The sequence below is a fragment of the Triturus cristatus genome, chromosome 6, assembly GCF_964204655.1.
Source record: "Triturus cristatus chromosome 6, aTriCri1.1, whole genome shotgun sequence".
Taxonomy (NCBI): domain Eukaryota; kingdom Metazoa; phylum Chordata; class Amphibia; order Caudata; family Salamandridae; genus Triturus; species Triturus cristatus.
This window is the reverse complement of record NC_140589.1, coordinates 826,829,798-826,850,160: the sequence shown is the minus strand read 5'-3', so window position 1 is coordinate 826,850,160 and position 20,363 is coordinate 826,829,798. Positions and strand designations below refer to the sequence as shown.

The window sequence follows — 20,363 nt, the reverse complement described above, 5'->3', positions numbered from 1 at the left end:
CTTCACTCACCCAAACCGCTTTGAAACTCTCTAGTCTTACTGATAATGATTGACTGCAAGTCCATCTTAGAGAGGTAATGGAGGTGGGAGGGGAGGAATAGGCATGCAGTAATCTAGGAAGTGCCATGGATGATGTAGAATCCGCAGCTGAAGGGCTTGCACCTTTAATGGGTGTTGTACCCTAAGTACCCACATTAACCCCCGGTGTTCATCAAGCCAGGAAAACGTTACCCGTCCTTTTAAAATTATTTTGTGGAATATTGCAGGAACCCGCTCTAAAATAATGAACCAGGACTGGCTAGGATATATTAGAGGCTTTGACATCATTTGCCTTCAGGAAACCTGGTCCAGAGATGATATCACCATAGATGGATATCGTTCATTTTGTGTTCCCGCTTTGCCATCTCTTGCAGGGAGGGCCAAGGGTGGGATTGTGGTGTTCACAGCAGTAAAATATGGATTTATAAAAGCCAGCTGCCTCAGTTAGTCACCTTGGTATCAATTAATTAATATTTCCAATGTAATTAAGGTCAAAGCCCTATTGGTGAATTGGTACCATAAAATCTTTGAGCAAAACAACTGTCAGGTTATCGATTCCCTACAAAATGAAATTACTCGGACCACTGGGAAGTGGCAATCGTTATGCATCCTTTGGGCAGGGGATTTTAACTGTACAATCGTTTTTTACTGAAGCAGGGAGGCAAATTGACTCACTAATTTTGTCAGATGCTAGGGTAACTCATTTTTACTGGTATTTAACCTGCTGGGCAAGAGGGTAGAAAAGCACACAAGGGATACGCCTGTAGATATACCCGCAGACACCCAACTTAGTCTATCTCAAACAGTGTCTGAGGTCAAGGAGGCATTAGCACAGGGGATCCCCTTGAAAGTGCCAGGTCCAGATGGGTGCCCCTTGACCTTTTTAAATACAATCCTAACCTGTGGGCACCACTGCTGACAAATGTTTTTAAGGCAGCCATTATTGGCCCCATCCCTGTGTCCTGGAAGGAGGTACTTAGGGTCCCTGTTTTTAAAAAGGGCAATAGAAGTGACCCCACATGTAACAGGCCAATTTCACTCATTGATGCCACAATTAAGGTGTTAGGCAGAGTCCTTCTTGCCCACTTGGTGACCTGGGCAACCACTGTGGGGGTCATGTCTAAAACGCAATATGGCTTCAGGAGGGGATTAGACATGACTGAGCAATGCCTAAATTTGTCCTTAATTATTAACAAATACGTGAAGGCCCGGAAGGGTTCAATCCACCAGGCCTTCAAGGATTTGTCCAGTCCCTTTGATACAGTTAATCAGGCCAAATTGTGGGCTATGATGGAAGGCATGGGCGTAGAAGAAGCATTGGTATCCCTCCTTCGCAGGTTACACCTTAAGACCTCAGTTGCTATAAGATATGGCACCCAAGGGGAAAAAACTGAGCTGATTGCCTCAACAAAGGGTGTCCGGCAAGGGTATATTTTAGCCCCCCTTTAATACATACTAATGGTTTGAATGCCCATTTATTAAGTAGGGAGCTTGATTTTCCTAAAATTGGTAGTAAATATGTTCCCTTACTAGCTTATGTGTTAATGGCAACAACAGCTAATAGCCTTCAGAAATACCTCAATATTTTTACTGATTTTATGTCTTCACTTGACCCAAAAGTGAATTTCACCAAATTATACATTATGGTATGTGGCCCTAAGACTACAAGATCTTAAAACTTTGTTGTGTGGGACAAGAGAATAGAAAAAGTAGACAACTTCATGTACCTGGAGAATTTATATAATTACCAGCTGTACTGGGAACCTCTTGTCACGGCAAGAGCCCATTTTATAAATAGGGCCATGGATGGGCTATTTCGTTTTGCACGTAGATTGGGCCACAAGCCAGTGAGGGAATTAATTACCATATATAAAGCAAAATGTCTTTCTGTTGCAACAGATGGGGCAGGGATGTGGGGACATCACAAAAAGCGCCACCTTCAAATATTGGAAAATAAGTTTACCAAAAGGTTATTGATAACGCCGAATAGCACGTCTAACTCAGGCACAAGAAATTGGGTTTAGAGTTTGTAGAGGATCGTATAGCTAGTGCTCCCTTATTTCTATGGGCAAACATTTTGCTCTCCAAAGAATTATTGTTCTCACGTTAAGTAATTATAGATTGCCCAAACATGGCCAATGCCTTAAAAATACCATGGCTCTGTTTTGTGAGGGACACTTACCATGAGGTAGGGCTGGGGCATTTTTATGATAATCCAGGAAATATACCACCAAATGCTAAAGCCATTATTAAAGAGGCGCTCTTTTTCAGTGCCAACTCCGACTATCTTGAACAAGACGAGATAGGACCACTACAGATGTCTCCTGCCCTGCTGCAATACTATTTAACTTTTACTACTGATTTGCAGACTAGATTCTATTTAACCAGATTTTGCCTATGCACGGTGCACTTTTTAGTGCCATTTCCACGTCAAAGAGGGTGGCTGATAAGCTCACACCCTGCCCGTGGGACAACTTTACGGAACAAAGCACTATGCACTTTATTTTATTTTGCACTTTATATAAACGGCAAGTAGAACATTTTTAGTTTCATTACAAAGGAAAATTGGCCCTTGCACATATATTGCTGATTTTAACTTTTTGCACTCACTGGCTGCCCCTGATATCTGCACTGCGGTAGCCTACTACATAAAAGTCTCTTTGGCTATTAGATAACGTTATGAGTAAGCGCTCCCGTATAATGAATGGTTTTAATGTACGTTGTTTTAAACTGATTATTATAGTCTCAGATTTTTATTCTTTTTGGAATATGGTTGATCTATACATTACTTTGTGGCTCCAATTCAGTTACTGTGTGTAAAGAATTTTATCTCTCTGAAATTTTATGAATTATTTTTCTTTTAATTTGTGGTTTGTAATTGTTACACATCGTGATAATTTTATTGTAAACTTTTATGGTTCAGATGAACCGAAATAAAGTTGTTGGGTAGAGTATATTTTTTTTTCCATCATTATAAACATTTTGAATGAAGATATTCCTTCAATGCAGGAATATAAAACATTTTGAACTTTTTGGTAATTGAGAAGGAATGCGCGTTAAATTAGAAAACCATTTTCATTTGTGATCAAGACATTTCACTCAACACATTTTAAAGCTCCTCACTTCTTCAAGAGGAATAATCAATTATTCGCCTCCTTGAATTATTTTTTTTTTTTAAATAAGTTTATTGGGATTTTATGCAAATCAGCAAATAAACAAAAAAGGAAACAACAGAGACATATTCCAAGTGACATATTCCAAGTGACAGTCAAATAAACATACCGCGTAGCACCATTCTGAAATGAGAAGACAGTACAGTGAACATTGGGAAAGTCCTATCCACAGAATGACAAAGGGCTCCCTATCGTCTGCGCTGTTATTGAAAGGGTATAAATATGGGGTACTGATCAGATAGTATATAGCAGAAGGGCACGTCACAGTCAGGGAGGTCAGCAGTCGTGGGAAGTGGGGCGTCGTCAGGGGCAGTAGTTGTCGGGGACTACCGTCTCGTCGTATACAGGGCCCAAAAGTTCTTCGGTATTTTGCGAGGTGGCAGTAGTTTGCTATAATTTTCTGTTTGGGTGCAGCAGAACATCATGTCCCTGGACCACTGTGCAATCGTAGGTGTTGGGCCACGAAACCAGCAGATCGCAACGCATTTCTTAGCCAAAAGAAATGCCATGTCCACTAGTCTCCTCCTTGAATTATTACCAAAGTCTTCGATGTACCAAACACTGAAATTAAATTTCAGAAAATAGATTTAGACATTTCATCTTCATACTCTGATAGAGTACCAATCTCTGAATAGACCTAAGAAGTGCAAATACACACATTCTAAGCGTGACTTTTGAGAAAGTGCTCCATTTGCATTACAAACATAGCTACACAGTGTGGCTGGACACCATAGAAGTGTTCGTTCCCTCAATCAATACGTCTTCCATTGGAATTTCCAATCCTGAATTTTCATTGTATCACGAATAAAACATATTCTGACCGCTAACATTGCTATCTCGATGTATCTGTAATCCTCACTCTCTGCATATTTGAGGAGTGTTTCTTACCAGGTCCCTCACATCAGCTTATACTTTCCTTATTTACTCACTTATTCCCTGTCCGAGGGACCCCCGTCATGTATCTCATCCAGTTCACTGTCTGAACAGTGCTTCTTCCTCTTTCACTTCACAGGTGATGGTTTAGGTAGGCCTACTAATTTATTATATGGTGAAATATGAGCAGTGCGACTGGATGTATGAGATTCTGCTGCTGCAGCACTTTTCACATATTTAAGGATTTGCCGCATTTGCCACATAATCCATCATCTGTAGCTCAATCTGCAGATTTGACTGAAAAAAGGTTGTTTCTAGCTCAAACGGATCAAAAGTCACTAACAATGTGGCGATATGTGTTCACACGCGTTCTAGGACCCTTCGCAAAGGTTAACAGGTCATCTTTCAGTTGCTTATTCATGTATTTGGTTATTAAACTGGTACTAATAAGGTGAAATCTTTGCCGAGGCCCGATTACCATGAGTAACAAGCATTTACAATGCAATGGTCTCGGCATTGTTAAAGTTAGAGCTATTGGCATTGCTCATGACATTATTTTTGTTTATGTTTTTGTTTTTAAACGGCATTGTTATTTACAATGTCAACTGTAAACAGTTTATTCCAAAATACATCTCCTCGCTACCGAAATGAAAAGTGTGTAAAATGAAACATGGGGGAAGATTTTTTCAAAGAAACATATAATTGTTTTTCTTCATAAAACAGACCATGACTCCAGTCTATACTCCACACTTCTTCGTGATACACACTGCTCAATGCTTACAGACACGAAAGTGGTGAGAACCTTGTGCTCATTAAGCACATACATTTGTGAACGTGTGTGACTGTACAGCACCTACAGTAACGACAACAACAGCAAAGGCGCATGTTCTTTTCACTTGCAAACCAGAACCCCCCCCCCCCCTCCCCCCCGTGCCGACGCGTTGATACACCGTGTCACTGCTTCCAAAGGGGGCACACCCGGGGTCACGTTCGCCCGAGCCCGACCCAATAAAACACAACGAGGAGCACCTTACACATTCCAGGCGGCCCTCCATGGGCTGCTGTGACGTGTAAACCCAGCAGGAGGCATTGCATATTATTGTGGCTTGAAGTTTAGTTACAGCCTCGTACACGGGAGACCCAGGACTATCATTTTCGAAACACCCCTCTCGCACTGGAGACGAGGGCGACCACATAACAAACAGTCTTTGTTCCACGCGAACTCGCTGCACTGAGACTTCTGGAAAATCTACAAACAAAACAAACATTGGCAAAGACAATGGTCTTGGTCTGCTGCTGGGGTGATGGTTATTATCATTATTACATTTGGGGGGGAATTGCAAGCATATGCTGAAAAAATAAAAATTGAAAACAAAAATAAAACATAACAAAGTCACTTCACCGTACAATACAAATTCAAAGTTACAAAGAAATAATCTATATTTATAAGGTTAATAGGGGGATGTTCCGTTAGGGCCAGAGCTGCAGACTTGGAAGCTGGGGAACAACTCGGTTCGAGTCTCGGCGTCACCTCAAGATCCTGTGATTCTGAGTAAATCACTTCAATCTCCCAGTGTCTAAAAAATGTATGTAATGTAACTGGTGCTCATGTAAAGTACTCCAAGAACTTCGAGTCGAGTTTGCGCAACATAATACTGCGACAAACAAAAAACACACACCTGTGGCTCATTGCTTAAAGGTGTGCTTTTAACAGGCACATATAACGATACCCTTTTAAGTTTGAAAAAATAACTCATGGACATATTATTTTTATTGCACAAACAACACGAGTGGCTTTGAATTATCTGGAGACATAGTTTAAAAAACAATCATGCCTACAAAAATGAGAATAAAGAATTGAACGAAAAAACGCTTTCAACATGTAGAGCCCGATTCACAGAACTAACTTAAGATAAAATCCTAAACTTACTACCATTTTGGTATTCACAGAAGGCACTTACTCATTTTGGTATTCACAGAAGGCACTTACTCATTTCGGTATTCACAGAAGTTAGGAGTCCTAACTTTAGGACTCCTAAATGCCTTCTGTGAATACCGAAAGTCTTAAAATTAGGATTTTTCTCAGTTTAGTAGTAGTATAGTTAGGACTCCTAACTTTAGGACTCCTAAATGCCTTCTGTGAATACCGAAAGTCTTAAAATTAGGATTTTTCTCAATTTAGTAGTCCTAAATTTAGGACTCCTAACTATAGGACTCCTAAATGCCTTCTGTGAATTGCGAAAGTCTTAAAATTAGGATTTTTCTCAGTTTAGTAGTAGTATAGTTAGGACTCCTAACTTTAGGACTCCTAAATGCCTTCTGTGAATACCGAAAGTCTTAAAATTAGGATTTTTCTCAATTTAGTAGTCCTAAATTTAGACTTAGGACTACTAAATTGAGAAAAATCCTAATTTTAAGACTTTCGGTATTCACAGAAGGCATTTAGGAGTCCTAAAGTTAGGAGTCCTAACTATACTACTACTAAACTGAGAAAAATCCTAATTTTAAGACTTTCGGTATTCACAGAAGGCATTTAGGAGTCCTAAAGTTAGGACTCCTAACTTCTGTGAATACCGAAATGAGTAAGTGCCTTCTGTGAATACCAAAATGAGTAAGTGCCTTCTGTGAATACCAAAATGGTAGTAAGTTTAGGATTTTGTCTTAAATTAGTTCTGTGAATCGGGCCCGTAGTATTCGAAAACCGGCTTGTTCATTGTCAAATCTGGGATAAATGAAACTGAAATCATGTTTCACTTTTCACAACACACACAAGCTAATTATCCTTTAAAAAGAATGTACTCTTATTGTATGCATATTCCGTATAGGTAAAGGAGTATTTGAAATATATAGAAATAATTATTTATTTTTCAGAACGACGGCACTCATCACATGTATTCAGCCACACCCTTGGCTGCAAGCTACATCCTATAGTGGTTGCTTAGCGATTTATGCTGCTTAGATCATTCATCCATTTTAAAGCACTAGCGCCAGGCGACCCTTTGGGATGCAGGAGTTTTAGAAAAGTTCACTATTAACTGGCTATGCCCTGGGCACTGGAATTATGCGATTTTTCAGAGTTGTAATATAAATATGGATTTGCCACATAATGCACCATCTGCTGCATAATCAGCAGATTAAAAGAAACATTCAAGCTCAAACAGAGCAAAAATTATTTAAAATGTGCTGATGTGTTGCGTGCAGCAGAAGACACTTTGCAATGGTTGACTGTTACACTTTCAGTGGCGTATTGCTGTAGTGCTGTGTTGAACGAGTACCTATAAGATGAAACTCTTCTCATGACAGTGATAATGTGTAGAAATGACTAATGAACAGATGGCAGTACGAAATGTGCCACATAACTTGCTTTTTGTTGCCGGATAATTTAGTGAACCCTACCACATTATGTGGCCCTCCCTAGCCGCATAATTACAGTGTCCTTGGCTATGCCATACGTAGACTGGCAGTCTCACCCGCTTCATGCCGCACCATGGGCTCCTGCCCTCTGTCCACCAGGACTGTCCTGAGAACCGGCTCGGCCGCACGGTCCCCCATCTGTCCTAGGCAGTAGGCCGCCTCATGCTTGAGCAGCGCAGACGGATCATGGAACGCCCCGCTGATACCGGCAATGGCCTCCGGACCGCCCAAGGCGCGGAGGGTAAAGAGAGCTCGGAAGCGCTGGCTCAACGTCCGGCTCTGGTCCACCAGCTCTCGGCCGAGGCGCTGCAGCTCCTCCTGGGGAACCATCTTTCCCCGGACAGCACCGTGTGTCTTTAATTGCCGCACCGGTCCTAGGCACAGAGAGCGGCCATCTTAGAACAGGTACAACGTAACAACTGGGATCAACCAAAGAACGAAATACATTTTAAAACATATTTAAAAAGCAGGCAACGCTTGGTCATGCCATAAAGAACACTTGTTTTTATTTATTTTAACTTCATCGATTACGAAATTGAAGATTTGTTCTTCGAAAGTCAGTGATAAACCCAAGCTTTCATAAACACGCACCCCTCTCTAGGCTCCCAAATGGTAATGGCCGGGTGTGAAAATAGAAACAAACAAGGCAGAGCAAAAGGCACACCACTGTCTTTCTCCGAGGTCAAGAAGAAATGCCTCGGAGAAAGGCAGCGGCATTTTCGGATTCGGGGGCGTGTTTGTCTTTTCACTCCTCCAGCCATTGGCTGGAGGAGATAATTAGACTTCTTGCAAAAAACACGCCCCCCGATCCGAAAAGGACGGGTCCTAATCGGAATGACTGACCTTTTCTCCAATGGCTGGCCAGCATTCAAGAGGCCAGCCAATGGAGAACAGGGGAGAAGAGGGGCGGGTTCAAGCCATTAAATCTCGGACCGAGACTGCGCAAGCGCAGCCTTCGAGCCGAGTCCTAAAAATAACAAAATAATGAGGTAATACTATCAAAAAATGTGCCGCATTATGCCACATAATTTTCCTTTTCTTGATGGATAGTTTAATCAACCCTGTCATATAATTTGGTGCTCCCCTGCCACATAATTCCAGTGGCCCTGAATATGATAGACTGTTCCAGTGAGTGTGTATATGGCTGTAAGCTGCACAAACAATTCGATGGGATCAGCACGCTGTGTCAGCTCTATTCGGTCCTCGATATTCCATTAAGAGACTGCTGCAGTGGGTAGGCTTCACAGGCTTCACAGGCCAGATTGACCATATTTGATGCCCCAGGATGCCACAATTTCCCCAAATGATATGACTTAGTCATACAATGCTTAATTTGTGGTGGTGTTTACAGATGCCGAGCACTGGCATTAATTTCTACAGTTTCTCCTGGCGGCTTGTACTTGCAACTTAGCGGCAACTCCAAACACTGATGCAACAGCAATCAGTTAAGATTTTCATTGCAGGAGGCTGGGTAAAAGCGGACACTTCTTGTGTTTGCATGCAACATAAGGCCTGATTCGACACTCGGCCACCCACACTTCCGTCCACTGGCTTTTAGACACCCATCTGGATTGCCTTGCAGGAGCTGGCCAAGCATGCTTTTGCACTCGTCTTGATTCATGTGACCCCCTTATTACCCGCAACTAGAAAGTTGTCAGTGAAAGAACCAGGTGTGTCCCAGTGGTGTCACTACCTATGATCTCATGGTACCCCTATCTTGAAACAGGGCACCTGGGTGTACGCAGTGCAGGAGCCACAGCTCGAGTTAGTGCCCACACCCACCATAAACATGGGAGACATTGGCAGTCTCACATGGTATTAAGTCTAATTTATTTATTTGAGGAGTTTTATATAGCACAAGCATGACCCGAAGGTGTCAGAGCACTTTACAAAGCAAGCACAACCGAATAACATGAGGAACATAAAGAGTAAATAGAAATAGATAGTATCGGTAAAAAAGAGTAAACAATATACAATGGGATATGTCAACAAAATAGCAGCAATTACTCAGATTACATAATCATAAATAAATATACAAAGTAACAGCATATAAAGGATGTAATCAAAACAAAATACAGTGGAATATGTGAATGCAACGTTCTATGGTAGAAGAGGAAGGCGATTACAGGGTGGAGAAGAGTAGAGGCATAGTTTACCTGAGGTAGTGATGCACAGGTTATGTGGAGGTGTGGGTTGGGGTACTAGTGGCCTAGTCCTAGTGAGAGAGGAATTTGTTAGATAGAATTTATTTTACTTCTTTCCGGAAGAGGGATGTGGATGGGTTGCATCTGATCTCCGTGGGTAGAGAGTTCCGAATGTTTGGGGCAATTCCAGAGAAGGAATGTTTGTAGGTTTTCTTTTTCTTAAACTTTTGTGGCTTGAAAAGTAGGGAACTTCTGGAGGATATATTTTCTCCCGACATGGTCAGTTTCTGTGACAGGTAGGAGGGGATATTGTAGTGCAGTGCTTTGTGGGTCATGCAGGCGATTTCTTAATGCATTCTCTCCTTAAAGGGAAGCTAATTCAGTGCACAAAGGTCAGGGGTGATGTGATCACATTTTTGAACCTGTGATGAGCCTAGCTGCAGCATTGAGGGTAGTCTTCAGAGTTGCAAGTGAGGTTTTCTGGAGGCCCACAAGGGCATTGCTACCGTAGTCAAGTTGAGAGCATAAGTGCAGGAGCTGTGATTGTGAGGTCGGCTGCTGTAATCAAAGAGCCACTCTTGTGGTTTGGCACCCTATGATGACCTTCAACTACCAACATTTTAACTGACTTTAGTGTGTTAATTTACCCTAGCCTTAATGTAGGACGGTCCTGCATATGCCTGCTTCTCTTCTTTCTTGTAATATTGCTGTCTTTCAGTGGGAGTTGTCACGGAGTAGAACAGTCTTGCCAAGAACAGAAGGTGTGGGATGTGCATTTGAAGGCGTGAGAGGTAGAGAGAGGTATGGGACGTCAAAGTGCAGTGTTGTGAGCGGTGGTGCACAAATATTCTTCGGTGTTGTACATTGAGAGATAAAGAATGTGATGCTATAGGACATTGAGAGATAAAGTATGTGATGCTATAAGCAGCTGTGCAGAAATGTGTATTGCGTTGTACAGTTATGAGAATTATGAGTTCTTACTATTGACTTTGACATGGCCTCATGTAATCTTGTTTTCTGACTTTGTCTTGCTTCTGCGTGCACAGTAGTGCTTGCAAGTTGTTTGGGTTATGAGAATTATAAGTGCTTACTATTGGCTTTGACAAGGCCTCATGTCATCCTTTTTTCACTGGCTTTGCCTTGCTGCAGTTTTTCTGTGTGCACAGCGGTGCTTGCAAGTTGTTTGGATTATTCACATTCAAGGTCTTTCTGTTTTTCTGAGCGATTGCTTTTGTTTAATGTACTCTGGAAGGCCTTGTGGGAGCTTCAAGATAGAGGCTGGAAGATGTGAGAATGTACAACTCTGTCTCGGAGTCAAAATACGGGAGCTTGGCAGCCCCCGTCTTGGCCTTGACGCAGACTAGAACAGCCAGCTTGTTTTTTTCTATGAGAAGGGGGGCGAGGTTTTCTAGAAGCTTCGCCTCCAGTTGAGTAATGGTATTAAAGCTGGGAGCCTTCGGGGGCCAGGTGGAAGTTCACCACAGAATAGACGTATTGCTGTGGAGGTGACGGAACTTGAGTCCTGATTGAACTCCTTCCTAGGCTGTTGAAGGGCTTCCCCAGCTTGAGTTGGCAAGGATGATGCAAATTCAATCTGTGAGGTGCTCCTAACCATTTTGCATATATTTTCTACTCTTTGCTACTTGTATATACTGCATTTTATTTCAATTGTTCATTTAATTGTTCACTTGATATTTGGGAGTCTGCATTTACTGATATATTTGGCCTACCTTTCTAAAATGTTGCATTAATGAACTTGTGTGTGTTATTTTAAATGCACCTGAATATGTTTACTTGCCTCTCCTAAAGGGAGTGCTGCGTCCTTTTCCTCATCTTTAGGGAGTGCTGCTCAAAAGTGTATATTATTTAAAGGTGCAGTGGTATATTTGCCTCCAAAGTGGGAGTGCAGGGTTTGGGTGTGTCCTTTTAGAGAAAAGCACATTCATTACAGCTGCGGGGAGAAAAGATTTTATTTTTATTTTTTTATTTTCTTTGTTGAGATTTACATAACAAACAAAAAACAAATAATGATATTATCTCAGCATGATAATGTGCCACACTCTAACACACTGGAGTGTCAGTATGATAGTTATAACAATACCCCAACAGTAAACAAGGTACAAGAGCAAGTAACAAACATGTAGTCAATTCTACATCTCGTGTACATAATCCAACGTATCTGGCTATGTCTATTCCTGTAATTTCAGTAGTGACCATTCTGTAATAACTGTGTCAATTATTGGACACTGGTTGGTCTAGATGTCCCTATGTGCAGAGCCAATGTATAGCTGTCCGCTGCTCCCACCTAATCACAATCTAGTGGATGGGTACTTAGGTAGTCCCTTAGCGGCTGCCAAATATCTCGGGGGCGTGAGGTGGGTAGTAATAGCGTGGCATACATGTCACTCATAGTGTCACAGTGTATCATATCCCGCAACCAAGCCTTCGCAGTAGGTACTCTTGATCCACCCCAGTGCAGTGACACCTGTGCTGAGCAATAAGTAGAGCAATCGCAATGAACCGTCTGACACATTTTTTGAGAGGCTGAACATACCTCAATAAAGCCATTGGTGGTGTGGGATTTATACTCAATTCTACCATTAGGGATATATGTTGAAAGACTTCCTCCAGTACGCTTGCACCGGTGTGCTAGTCCATGCAAGGTGTGGGGAATCGGCACCAGGGGTAGTGCATCTGACACATGTGTGTGATAAGTTGGAGTCCATCTTCGCTAGTAACACCAGGGTCACATATATTCTATGTAAATATTTAAAATGTAGGTGTTTATAGTGGTGGTTGTTCGAGATATACCGTGTTTGTGCGCAGCAGAAATGAGATATGGTGTCTGTTATAGAAATGCCTAAATCCCGTTCCCATGCTGCCCGTGCTTTGGTCCCAACTACAGGGCGGAGGGATAAGGATAAGTGGTATAGGCGTGAGACCAAATGTGTACTATCGGGCGAGGTGATAAGTGTTAGGGGAGGAAATTCCTTCGGCTCTGACAAGGGATCCGGTAGGGCATCAGGTAGGGATTCCCGAACTCATTGTAATAGGAACCTGTCCATATACGTGGCATCTCCATGAGAGAGTAGTTCAGTTGTCGAACACGGCCGGGAGCTGGTAAATAAATCACCAATCTTATGAAGACTATGTTTAAGCAATGTGCGCTTGGTGAGAGTCTCAGTAGTGGGGAGTAACCACAGGTTATCTGCCAACAGGATGTGTGCTGAGTACAGAACCTCCTTCTGTAGGTACCGCCGTAATTTAGTCCAAGCCCAGTGCGTTGTCGACACCGTTTGAATCTCAGAGGGGCAGCGAGGCATATATATTTGCGAACAGTCAGGTTTAAGATATTGGAGTCGGGCATCAGGGTGGTACCAATAATACGTGAAATGGATTGGGGCTACAAGGTAATATAAATAAAAATTGGGGACTCCGAAGCCCCCACACTCGTATGGCATAATTAAGGTATTCCAGCGTATGCAAGGCTGATTGCCTGCCCAGACGAGGTGAATAAATAAAGACCGAAGTGTATCAAATTTATTTTGCGGTTATTGCAATAGGAATATTAGAAAAAAAATACAGGAACCGTGGCAGGACTACCATTTTCATTATGGCGATTTGACCGGCCATAGAAAGAGGAAGTTTAATCCATTTATCTACCTGCGTTGTGAGACGGTCGATCACTGGTCCGTAATTAAGGCGGATAACCTCTACTGCGTTACAATGTAAGAAGATCCCCAGATACTTGGGGGACTCTGAACACCATTTTAAGGGGAACTCAAAATCTTCCTGGGAAACTGAAGATGTCAGTGGAAATATTTCAGACTTAGTCCTATTAATAACTAATCCTGAATATACTCCAAATCGAACCACCTCACGCAAAAGCGGGGGGAGGTTTTCTGCCGGCTGCCGCAAAAACAACATAACAACATCGGCATAAAATGAAGCAACAAGTGGACCCGTGTGTAGTTGCAAGCCACGATGGAGATGCCGTTCCTGTATTTGTCGCGCCAATGGGTCCATGGCCACAATAAATAATAAAGGCTAAAGAGGGCATCCCTGTCTGGTGCCCCCTGACAGAGGAAATGGGGCTGTAAGTCCACCATTGATCTTCAATCGGCCCACTTGGTTACGTACATTAAGCCGACTAAATTGAGAAAGCCAACAGGAATACCCAGTTTCTGCATCACCTTACATAAAAAGGGCCATTCTAATGAATCAAATGCCTTTTGGGCATCTAAGAGGACAGCCGCGGCCAGTAATGTGGGTTCAATTTTGTTTATGACATAAAAGACAGCCCGCAAATTAAGCGAAGTAGACCTACTAGGGACAAAGTCAGCCTGGAAAGGGCATAAGGTGGTATCCATAGGTAACGATAGGCGGGTGGCTAATATCTTGGCGAGAATTTTATAATCATGGTTAAGCAGCGACAATGGTCTAGAAGACGAGCAGTGGCACAGCGATTTCCCTGGTTTAAGCAGTAGCGTGATAATAGCCTTGCACATTGTTGGGAGAAGAGCCCCGGTCTGTAGTACCTCGTTATACACTTCAATTAATCGCGGAGCTAATTCATGTTGGTAAGCTTTATAAATTTCCCCAGTTAGGCAGTCAGCCCCAGGGGCATGGCTCCCAGACAAGTCCCTCATTGTTTGCCTAATTTCCACCACATCTATCGGGGAAGCCATAAACTCGCACTGTCCCGACTCTAACCAGACCATAGCAACCTCTTGTAGATAGTCCAACAATGCTTGACCCACCGGAGGGTCACGCGTCCTGTATAAATGGGTATAGTAAGTAAGAAAAGCTGCAGTGATGTTGGTTCCTTTCGTCAGTGTGCCATCTGTGTCCGTATTAAGGTGGGTGATAATTGCTGACTGGTAATGGGGCCGTAGGATGAGAGCTGGTGTCCTGCCGGGTCGCTTACCCTCCCCATGTATCCGCGCGCGAGCATATTTGCCCAGAAATTTGATCTCCCGGGCAGCAGCGTCAGTGAATTCAGTCATTAGCGTTGCACGGGTGTGCAATGATTCGGGCGAGGAGGTGGTTTGTGCTGCTATATCCATGTCTCTTAGTTTCTGTTCAATTTTCCCCAGTTCCCCGCGGATAGAGTGAAGCACACCTGAGTGTTTAGAAATGCAGACCCTGCGAATGAATGCCTTAAACGCATCCCACAAAATCGCCTGCGAAGATACAGTCCCTTTGTTAAATGAGAAATATTCCTTGATAGCATCGCCCACTTCAGCATGGAACACCGTATCAAGTAAGGCTGATGGAGGGAACCTCCACAGAGGTCGCTGTCTTGGTAGTGTAGGGAAATCAACCGAGAGCAAAACAGGGGAATGATCAGATAGTGTGCGGGGGAGATAATCAATCGTTTGCACTTCTAACAATAACTGTGGGGTAAGGTACCAATGATCTATCCGGGACCACGAGCCATATGGAGCGGAGTAAAAGGAGTAGTTGCGGGCCCCCGTGTGTGACGTGCGCCATGGGTCTGTGAGTAACTGAGAATCCAAAAGTTCAGGAAGGCCCAGAGTAGCCTGTGGCTTTTAATACGGCCTGGCCCTGTGGTGTCAACAGCAGGGTCCAATGTGAGATTAAAATCACCACCCATAACTATATTGTTTGCTCCCAAGCGATCAATATGTGTAGCGATGTTGGGGGAAAAAATAAGCAGTATCAGCATTTAGTGTATACACATTAACCAGTAGAATGGATACTCCACCTAGCAGTCCCAGCACAGTAATATACCTGCCCTCATCATCTGAGACTTGAAAAGGAAGGGAGCGATGTATCAAAACGCACACCTCCCGGAAATATGTACTATAATTGGGAAAAAAACTGTGGCTGCCCCATGCCGCTGTGAAACCATGTGTAGGTAGTGGAGCGTAATGCTTCTCCTGAAGGAAGGCTATTTGAATGGAGTGGCTAGCCAAATATGCCAAAACCTGTCGGCTCATCTTGGGATTAGACAGTCCACGCACATTCCAGGACAGACATCGAAGGCGCAAGCAATGGCCACGCTCTTCTCTAGGGATCATCTAAGCATCATTAAATAGGTCATTTCCAGAAGCGGGATTATAAAAAATGCACTCTGTATAAAATGAGTAAATTGCGCTCTGTACCAACATAGAACCAAACAGTAAACATCAGTAGCAAAATCCCATCCCCACACGCACCCCCCACCCACATCGAATACACAAAAACGAGGAACCCAGTGAATCCCAATCCATTAGAAATACACAGAAAAGAGAGAGAAGAAGAGGTAGAGAGAGGGAAAAAGAGAGCCGGATAACATCCTGGGGGGAGAGGCAGCACCCCAGTGGAGCCGTCTCTACATAAAGCGTGTAAAATTTGAGTCATGTCCGCCCAATATGGAATCATATCACATCAGTCAATCGGAAGTATCTGAGGATGTAGAGACATTATTTTGGCAAACCATGAAATGTGAAAAATAACCATGTTTGGTGCTCCACACCAGAGCCAAAGCGATTTCCTGGCCATTTACTATGCATAAGATTGGGCTGTCCCTAGTGATGGTTCCTACAGGTTCCTACAGTGTCTCTAGAGATGCAAATCCAATGTGGGCATCTCACAAAAAGTGAAGGACTGGCCTCACACACCGCCTGGTGTCATGCTTCATCATAGGCCGCCCTAGCCCTCTAAAAACTCTGTTTGATGGAGGGCGGGCATACACCTGGAGAGAGGGATGCACTTCTAAAGTTAAGTGGTGGCCCGTGATTTAGTGAAAAGTGATTTAAAAACAATTACATTTGTCTGCAGGCAATTTTAATTAAAGATCAAATGTGTGGTAATAAAAGAAGTAGACGGTGGTATGGGAAATCATTATCCCCTCACCGTAAGTAAGGTCAACATGTTTCTGCTTTTTGTCCCTGAAGGGTACATAGCATTCGTCAGGACCGCAAAAATTAATAATGGGCTCTGCCTTACTACACTTTGTGTATGCAAGGAACAACCACTAAAGGACCGGGGGTGAGGATAAAAACTCCCCGTGTAGTGTAGTACTAAAATGTGAGAAGTATCTGTAGGAAAAAGGAACAAAAACACAAAATAAACAGTGTGTGTAAGTTTGATAAAACCACAATATGCTAAACGTACATCACCGCACATTATGTCCCGCATGGTGGTATCTAAGTGAAACACGTGTCAGTCATACGTGTTAACACTTAAAACATGGAAAAAAGGGTTTCAAGGCCGCTTACCCAAAGACACTATCCTACTAACTCCATGGGAGGTCGAGGGTGGAAGGGCCTACTGTGACATTTCTGGAATGAGAACAATACATGGAGACATGAGCTGCTTGCATCATGGTCCATTAAGAACAGTAAAACATCCACACAAACATTCATCCAAGTGCATGCCTCATGGTGAGTGAATGCACATGGAGCGTAAAAGTACGCTTCTTCATTTATTCGCGACAGTCATACTCTTACTGTCATCTTCAGCGCTTCCAGCAGTTGCATCTAAAGTCGTCCTCTTCGCCTCCCCGCCGGTGAATAATGGTGAGAGGGGAGCGAGTTTTTATACTCCTGCGCGCTGGCTTGTTAGACGTTAATTGAAGGAAGATTGCCCCCGCCTGTGTAAGTTCCTGTGTACGGCCAGTATCCTGCCTGTTTGCCTGATCTTGGGTGTGACAGAAAATGAACTAACACTCCCTCTCGGAGTGGAAGAAGGTGTACATTAGCACGTGTGCTAAAGGTACTACACTGATCTTCTACCTGATGCCGAAAGACGCGTGATTAGGAATACGCGTGCAGATGGCAGGGATCGCATGTGTGTAGCGGCTTCATTGTGTGCACATGCGCAGAGGGGTAAAAAGGTCTGCCTCTAAATGCATCTAGGAGACAGTGTATTCCTAGTTGTGCATGAAAACATACCCATACGACGGTTATGGAAGTAACGGGCCGGGGGTTTAAAAAGGCACTGCTTTTCTTTTTCCATATTCATAAACACAGGGTGAGAAGCGCCCGATATTCTGGATATGTCCTGGCATATGACTTAATCCTAATGACCAAATGGCCATATTTAGATTCGCCAGATTGTAGAACTAAAGAGTTTCTTCAGAGAGGTGACTGTATATGTTTTATTTATGTTTGTTTTTTGAGCCAGATATGTTAACATGAGACTCTCATGTCCCACAGGGGTCCCACAGGGGTGCAGAGCTTTATCATATGTAGTTCTGTATAGAGGAGATGACCCTCTGATTCAATCGATTACCAGAGGACAGGGAGTGTTTTAACGAGGTAGTTAACGAGATAGTAGTAGCCATGTGATTTCGTTGTTGAGTCCTGTTTCCCATGAGCGTAGCCAATAAACCCAGGATGGTTCTCTGACATGTAGTTGTTGGCTTATGTCTGTAGTTTGTTTTTTCATTGCCTCTATGACTACCCATTTAAAGTCTGATTCTGTATGGTTTGTATCGAGGAAATATTGGGTCAGTCTGGTGTTAGATTTTTTTACACCGGATAGTGCTACGATGTTCGTTAATCCTTGTTTTAACTTTCCTCGTTGTCATCCCAATGTACTTCAGGTCACATGGGCAGGTCAGCATATATAACACGTTTTCAGTGTTGCAATTACAGAAATTTTTAAATTTCCAAGGGTTGTTTGTGCCAATGTTCACTTCTTTAGTGGTGATGGTCGAGCGGCAGCACACACAATTACTACAAGGGAAATGACCAACTGGTTTAGGTTGACTCCACAGGGTGGATTGGATACTCTCTTCCTCCTGTGTGGTTTTCGAGTGTACCAGGTCGTCTCTCAAGTTCCTGTTTCTCTTAAATGTGAAAAAGGGGGGTTCCCACTGTCTTGCCCCACAGTTGAGTATTGCCCATTTCTTTTTTATGAAATTTTGCACTTTATTAGATGCCGGTGTGTACGTGGTCATGCACACCAGGCAGTCGGATTGTTCCTTAGTTGTGGTATCTAGCAGGGCTTCTCTGTTATTGTTTCTTGCTCTTTTCTTAGCTCTCATGACCATATGTTTGGGATAATGTCTTGCCAGAAGTTTAGTTTCCAGTTCTTCTGCCTGTTCTTGATATGACACCAGTTCAGAACAGTTCCTCCGCACTCTCAGGAATTGACCCACTGGTAGATTTTGTCGTAGTGCCCTCGGATGGTAGCTTTCATATAATAGGAGGCTATTCCTGTCCGTTGGTTTCGTATGTACTTTGGGTGAAATCCCTTCTGTAGTCAAAGTGATATCTAGGTCAAGATAAATGGCATGGTTCTGTTCAATGGTATGCGTGAAGTTAAGGTGAGTGTCTTTACTGTTAACCCATTCCACGAAGGTTGAGGCTTCCTCCGGTGTACCATGCCACACAACAAAAATGTCTATATAACGTTTCCAAGTTTTCATCTGGTGGCTGAATGGGTTGTTATCACTGAAGACGTGGTCTTCCTCGAACTGATGAACGTAAAGGCACGCCAAGCTAGGCACGAAGGTTGAGAATCAATTTAATTAATTGATTACTTTTGAATTAGGAAAAGGCGGTGAATATAAGCGCTTGTGTAGATTGACCCTTGCCTGGAAATATATTGCTGTTAATCGAGGCATCGTGTCAGAGGATTAAAGAATAAGCTTTGAGTCCCCTTGGCTTCTGTGTGTTATTGGGGGCAAGAACCCCTGTTGTTGCCACAAGTAATTCCACCATCGCAGGATTGTCGAATACTCATTAGTGGCCCATCCCCTTTCTCAACAACTCTGCAAACGCATCTCCTGGCACACTACTGGTAGGAGGAAGTCCTCCCTTAGCCTGCTGAGGGTTTTTGGGGACCAAGAACCCCTATTGCTGCCACAAGTAAGTCCCCAATGGCTGGATTGCTGAGACCTCGTAGGAGGCCTGGCCCATTTTCCTAACCACTCTGCAAAGGGGCCTCCTGCTGCACTACTGTTTGGGGGATGAAGTACCCTTGGCTGCTGAGAATCGTTGGGGGCCAGGAACCCCTATTGTTGCCATCAGTAAGTCCCCCACAGTAGGATTGCTGAGACCTTGTCGGAGGCCCCGCCCCTTTCTCATCCATTGTGCAAACACGCCCTCTGGTACACTACTGGTTAAGTATTAAACTCCCCTTGGCTGCTGAGGGTCATTGGGATCAAGAACCCCTATTGTTGCCATAAGTAAGTCCCCAACAGAGAGACTGCTGAGACCTATTAGGAGGCCCCGCTCCCTTTCTCAACCACTCTGCAAAGCGGCCTCCTGGCACACTACTGGTTGGATGATGAAGTCCCCTTGGATGCCGAGGGTCGTTGGGGGCAAGAGCCACTAATGCTGCCACAAGTAAGTCCCCCACAGCAGGATTGCTGACAGCTCCTCAGAGGCCCCACCACCTTTCTCAACCACTCTGCAAGTGTGCCTCCTTGCACACTACTGGTTGGGGGATGAGCGTACCGGTAAACTCTGCTCCGGCGGCAGTTAGCAGAGTTTTTGCCGAACTCCACGTTCCAAGGAGAGCACGGAGTGACTAAACTCTGCAAACTTGCCGAGAGAGAGGAGTTTACCACCCACCAGTAGTTTTCTGCTTTTTTTCTGCTAACTTCTGAACTTAATTATTTTGCTCTTTCTGCTCATTGCTGACCTTTATTTTTTCTGTTTGTGCTCGTTTCCAACCTGTATTTTGCCTCTTTCTGCTTGTTTCTTACATTTATTTTCCCTCTTTCTGCTCATTTCTGTCCTTTATTTTGCTTTATTTCACT

General features: G+C 43.4%; 1 protein-coding gene across 4 annotated transcripts in view; it reads right to left on the bottom strand.

Moving 5' to 3' along the window:
• Positions 1-20,363, bottom strand: part of NOX3 (NADPH oxidase 3) — a 777,582-nt gene that overhangs the window by 586,010 nt on the left and 171,209 nt on the right. Inside the window, exon 1 of one of the 4 annotated variants that reach the window (XM_085611431.1) lies at positions 7,556-7,628. The exons of the other annotated variants lie outside the window; for them this stretch is intronic. Coding sequence (XP_085467557.1) covers positions 7,556-7,564 — 9 coding nt within the window. The 5' untranslated portion in view covers positions 7,565-7,628. Of the gene's footprint in view, positions 1-7,555; positions 7,629-20,363 lie in introns of those variants that run through there. 4 annotated transcript variants of the gene reach the window in all.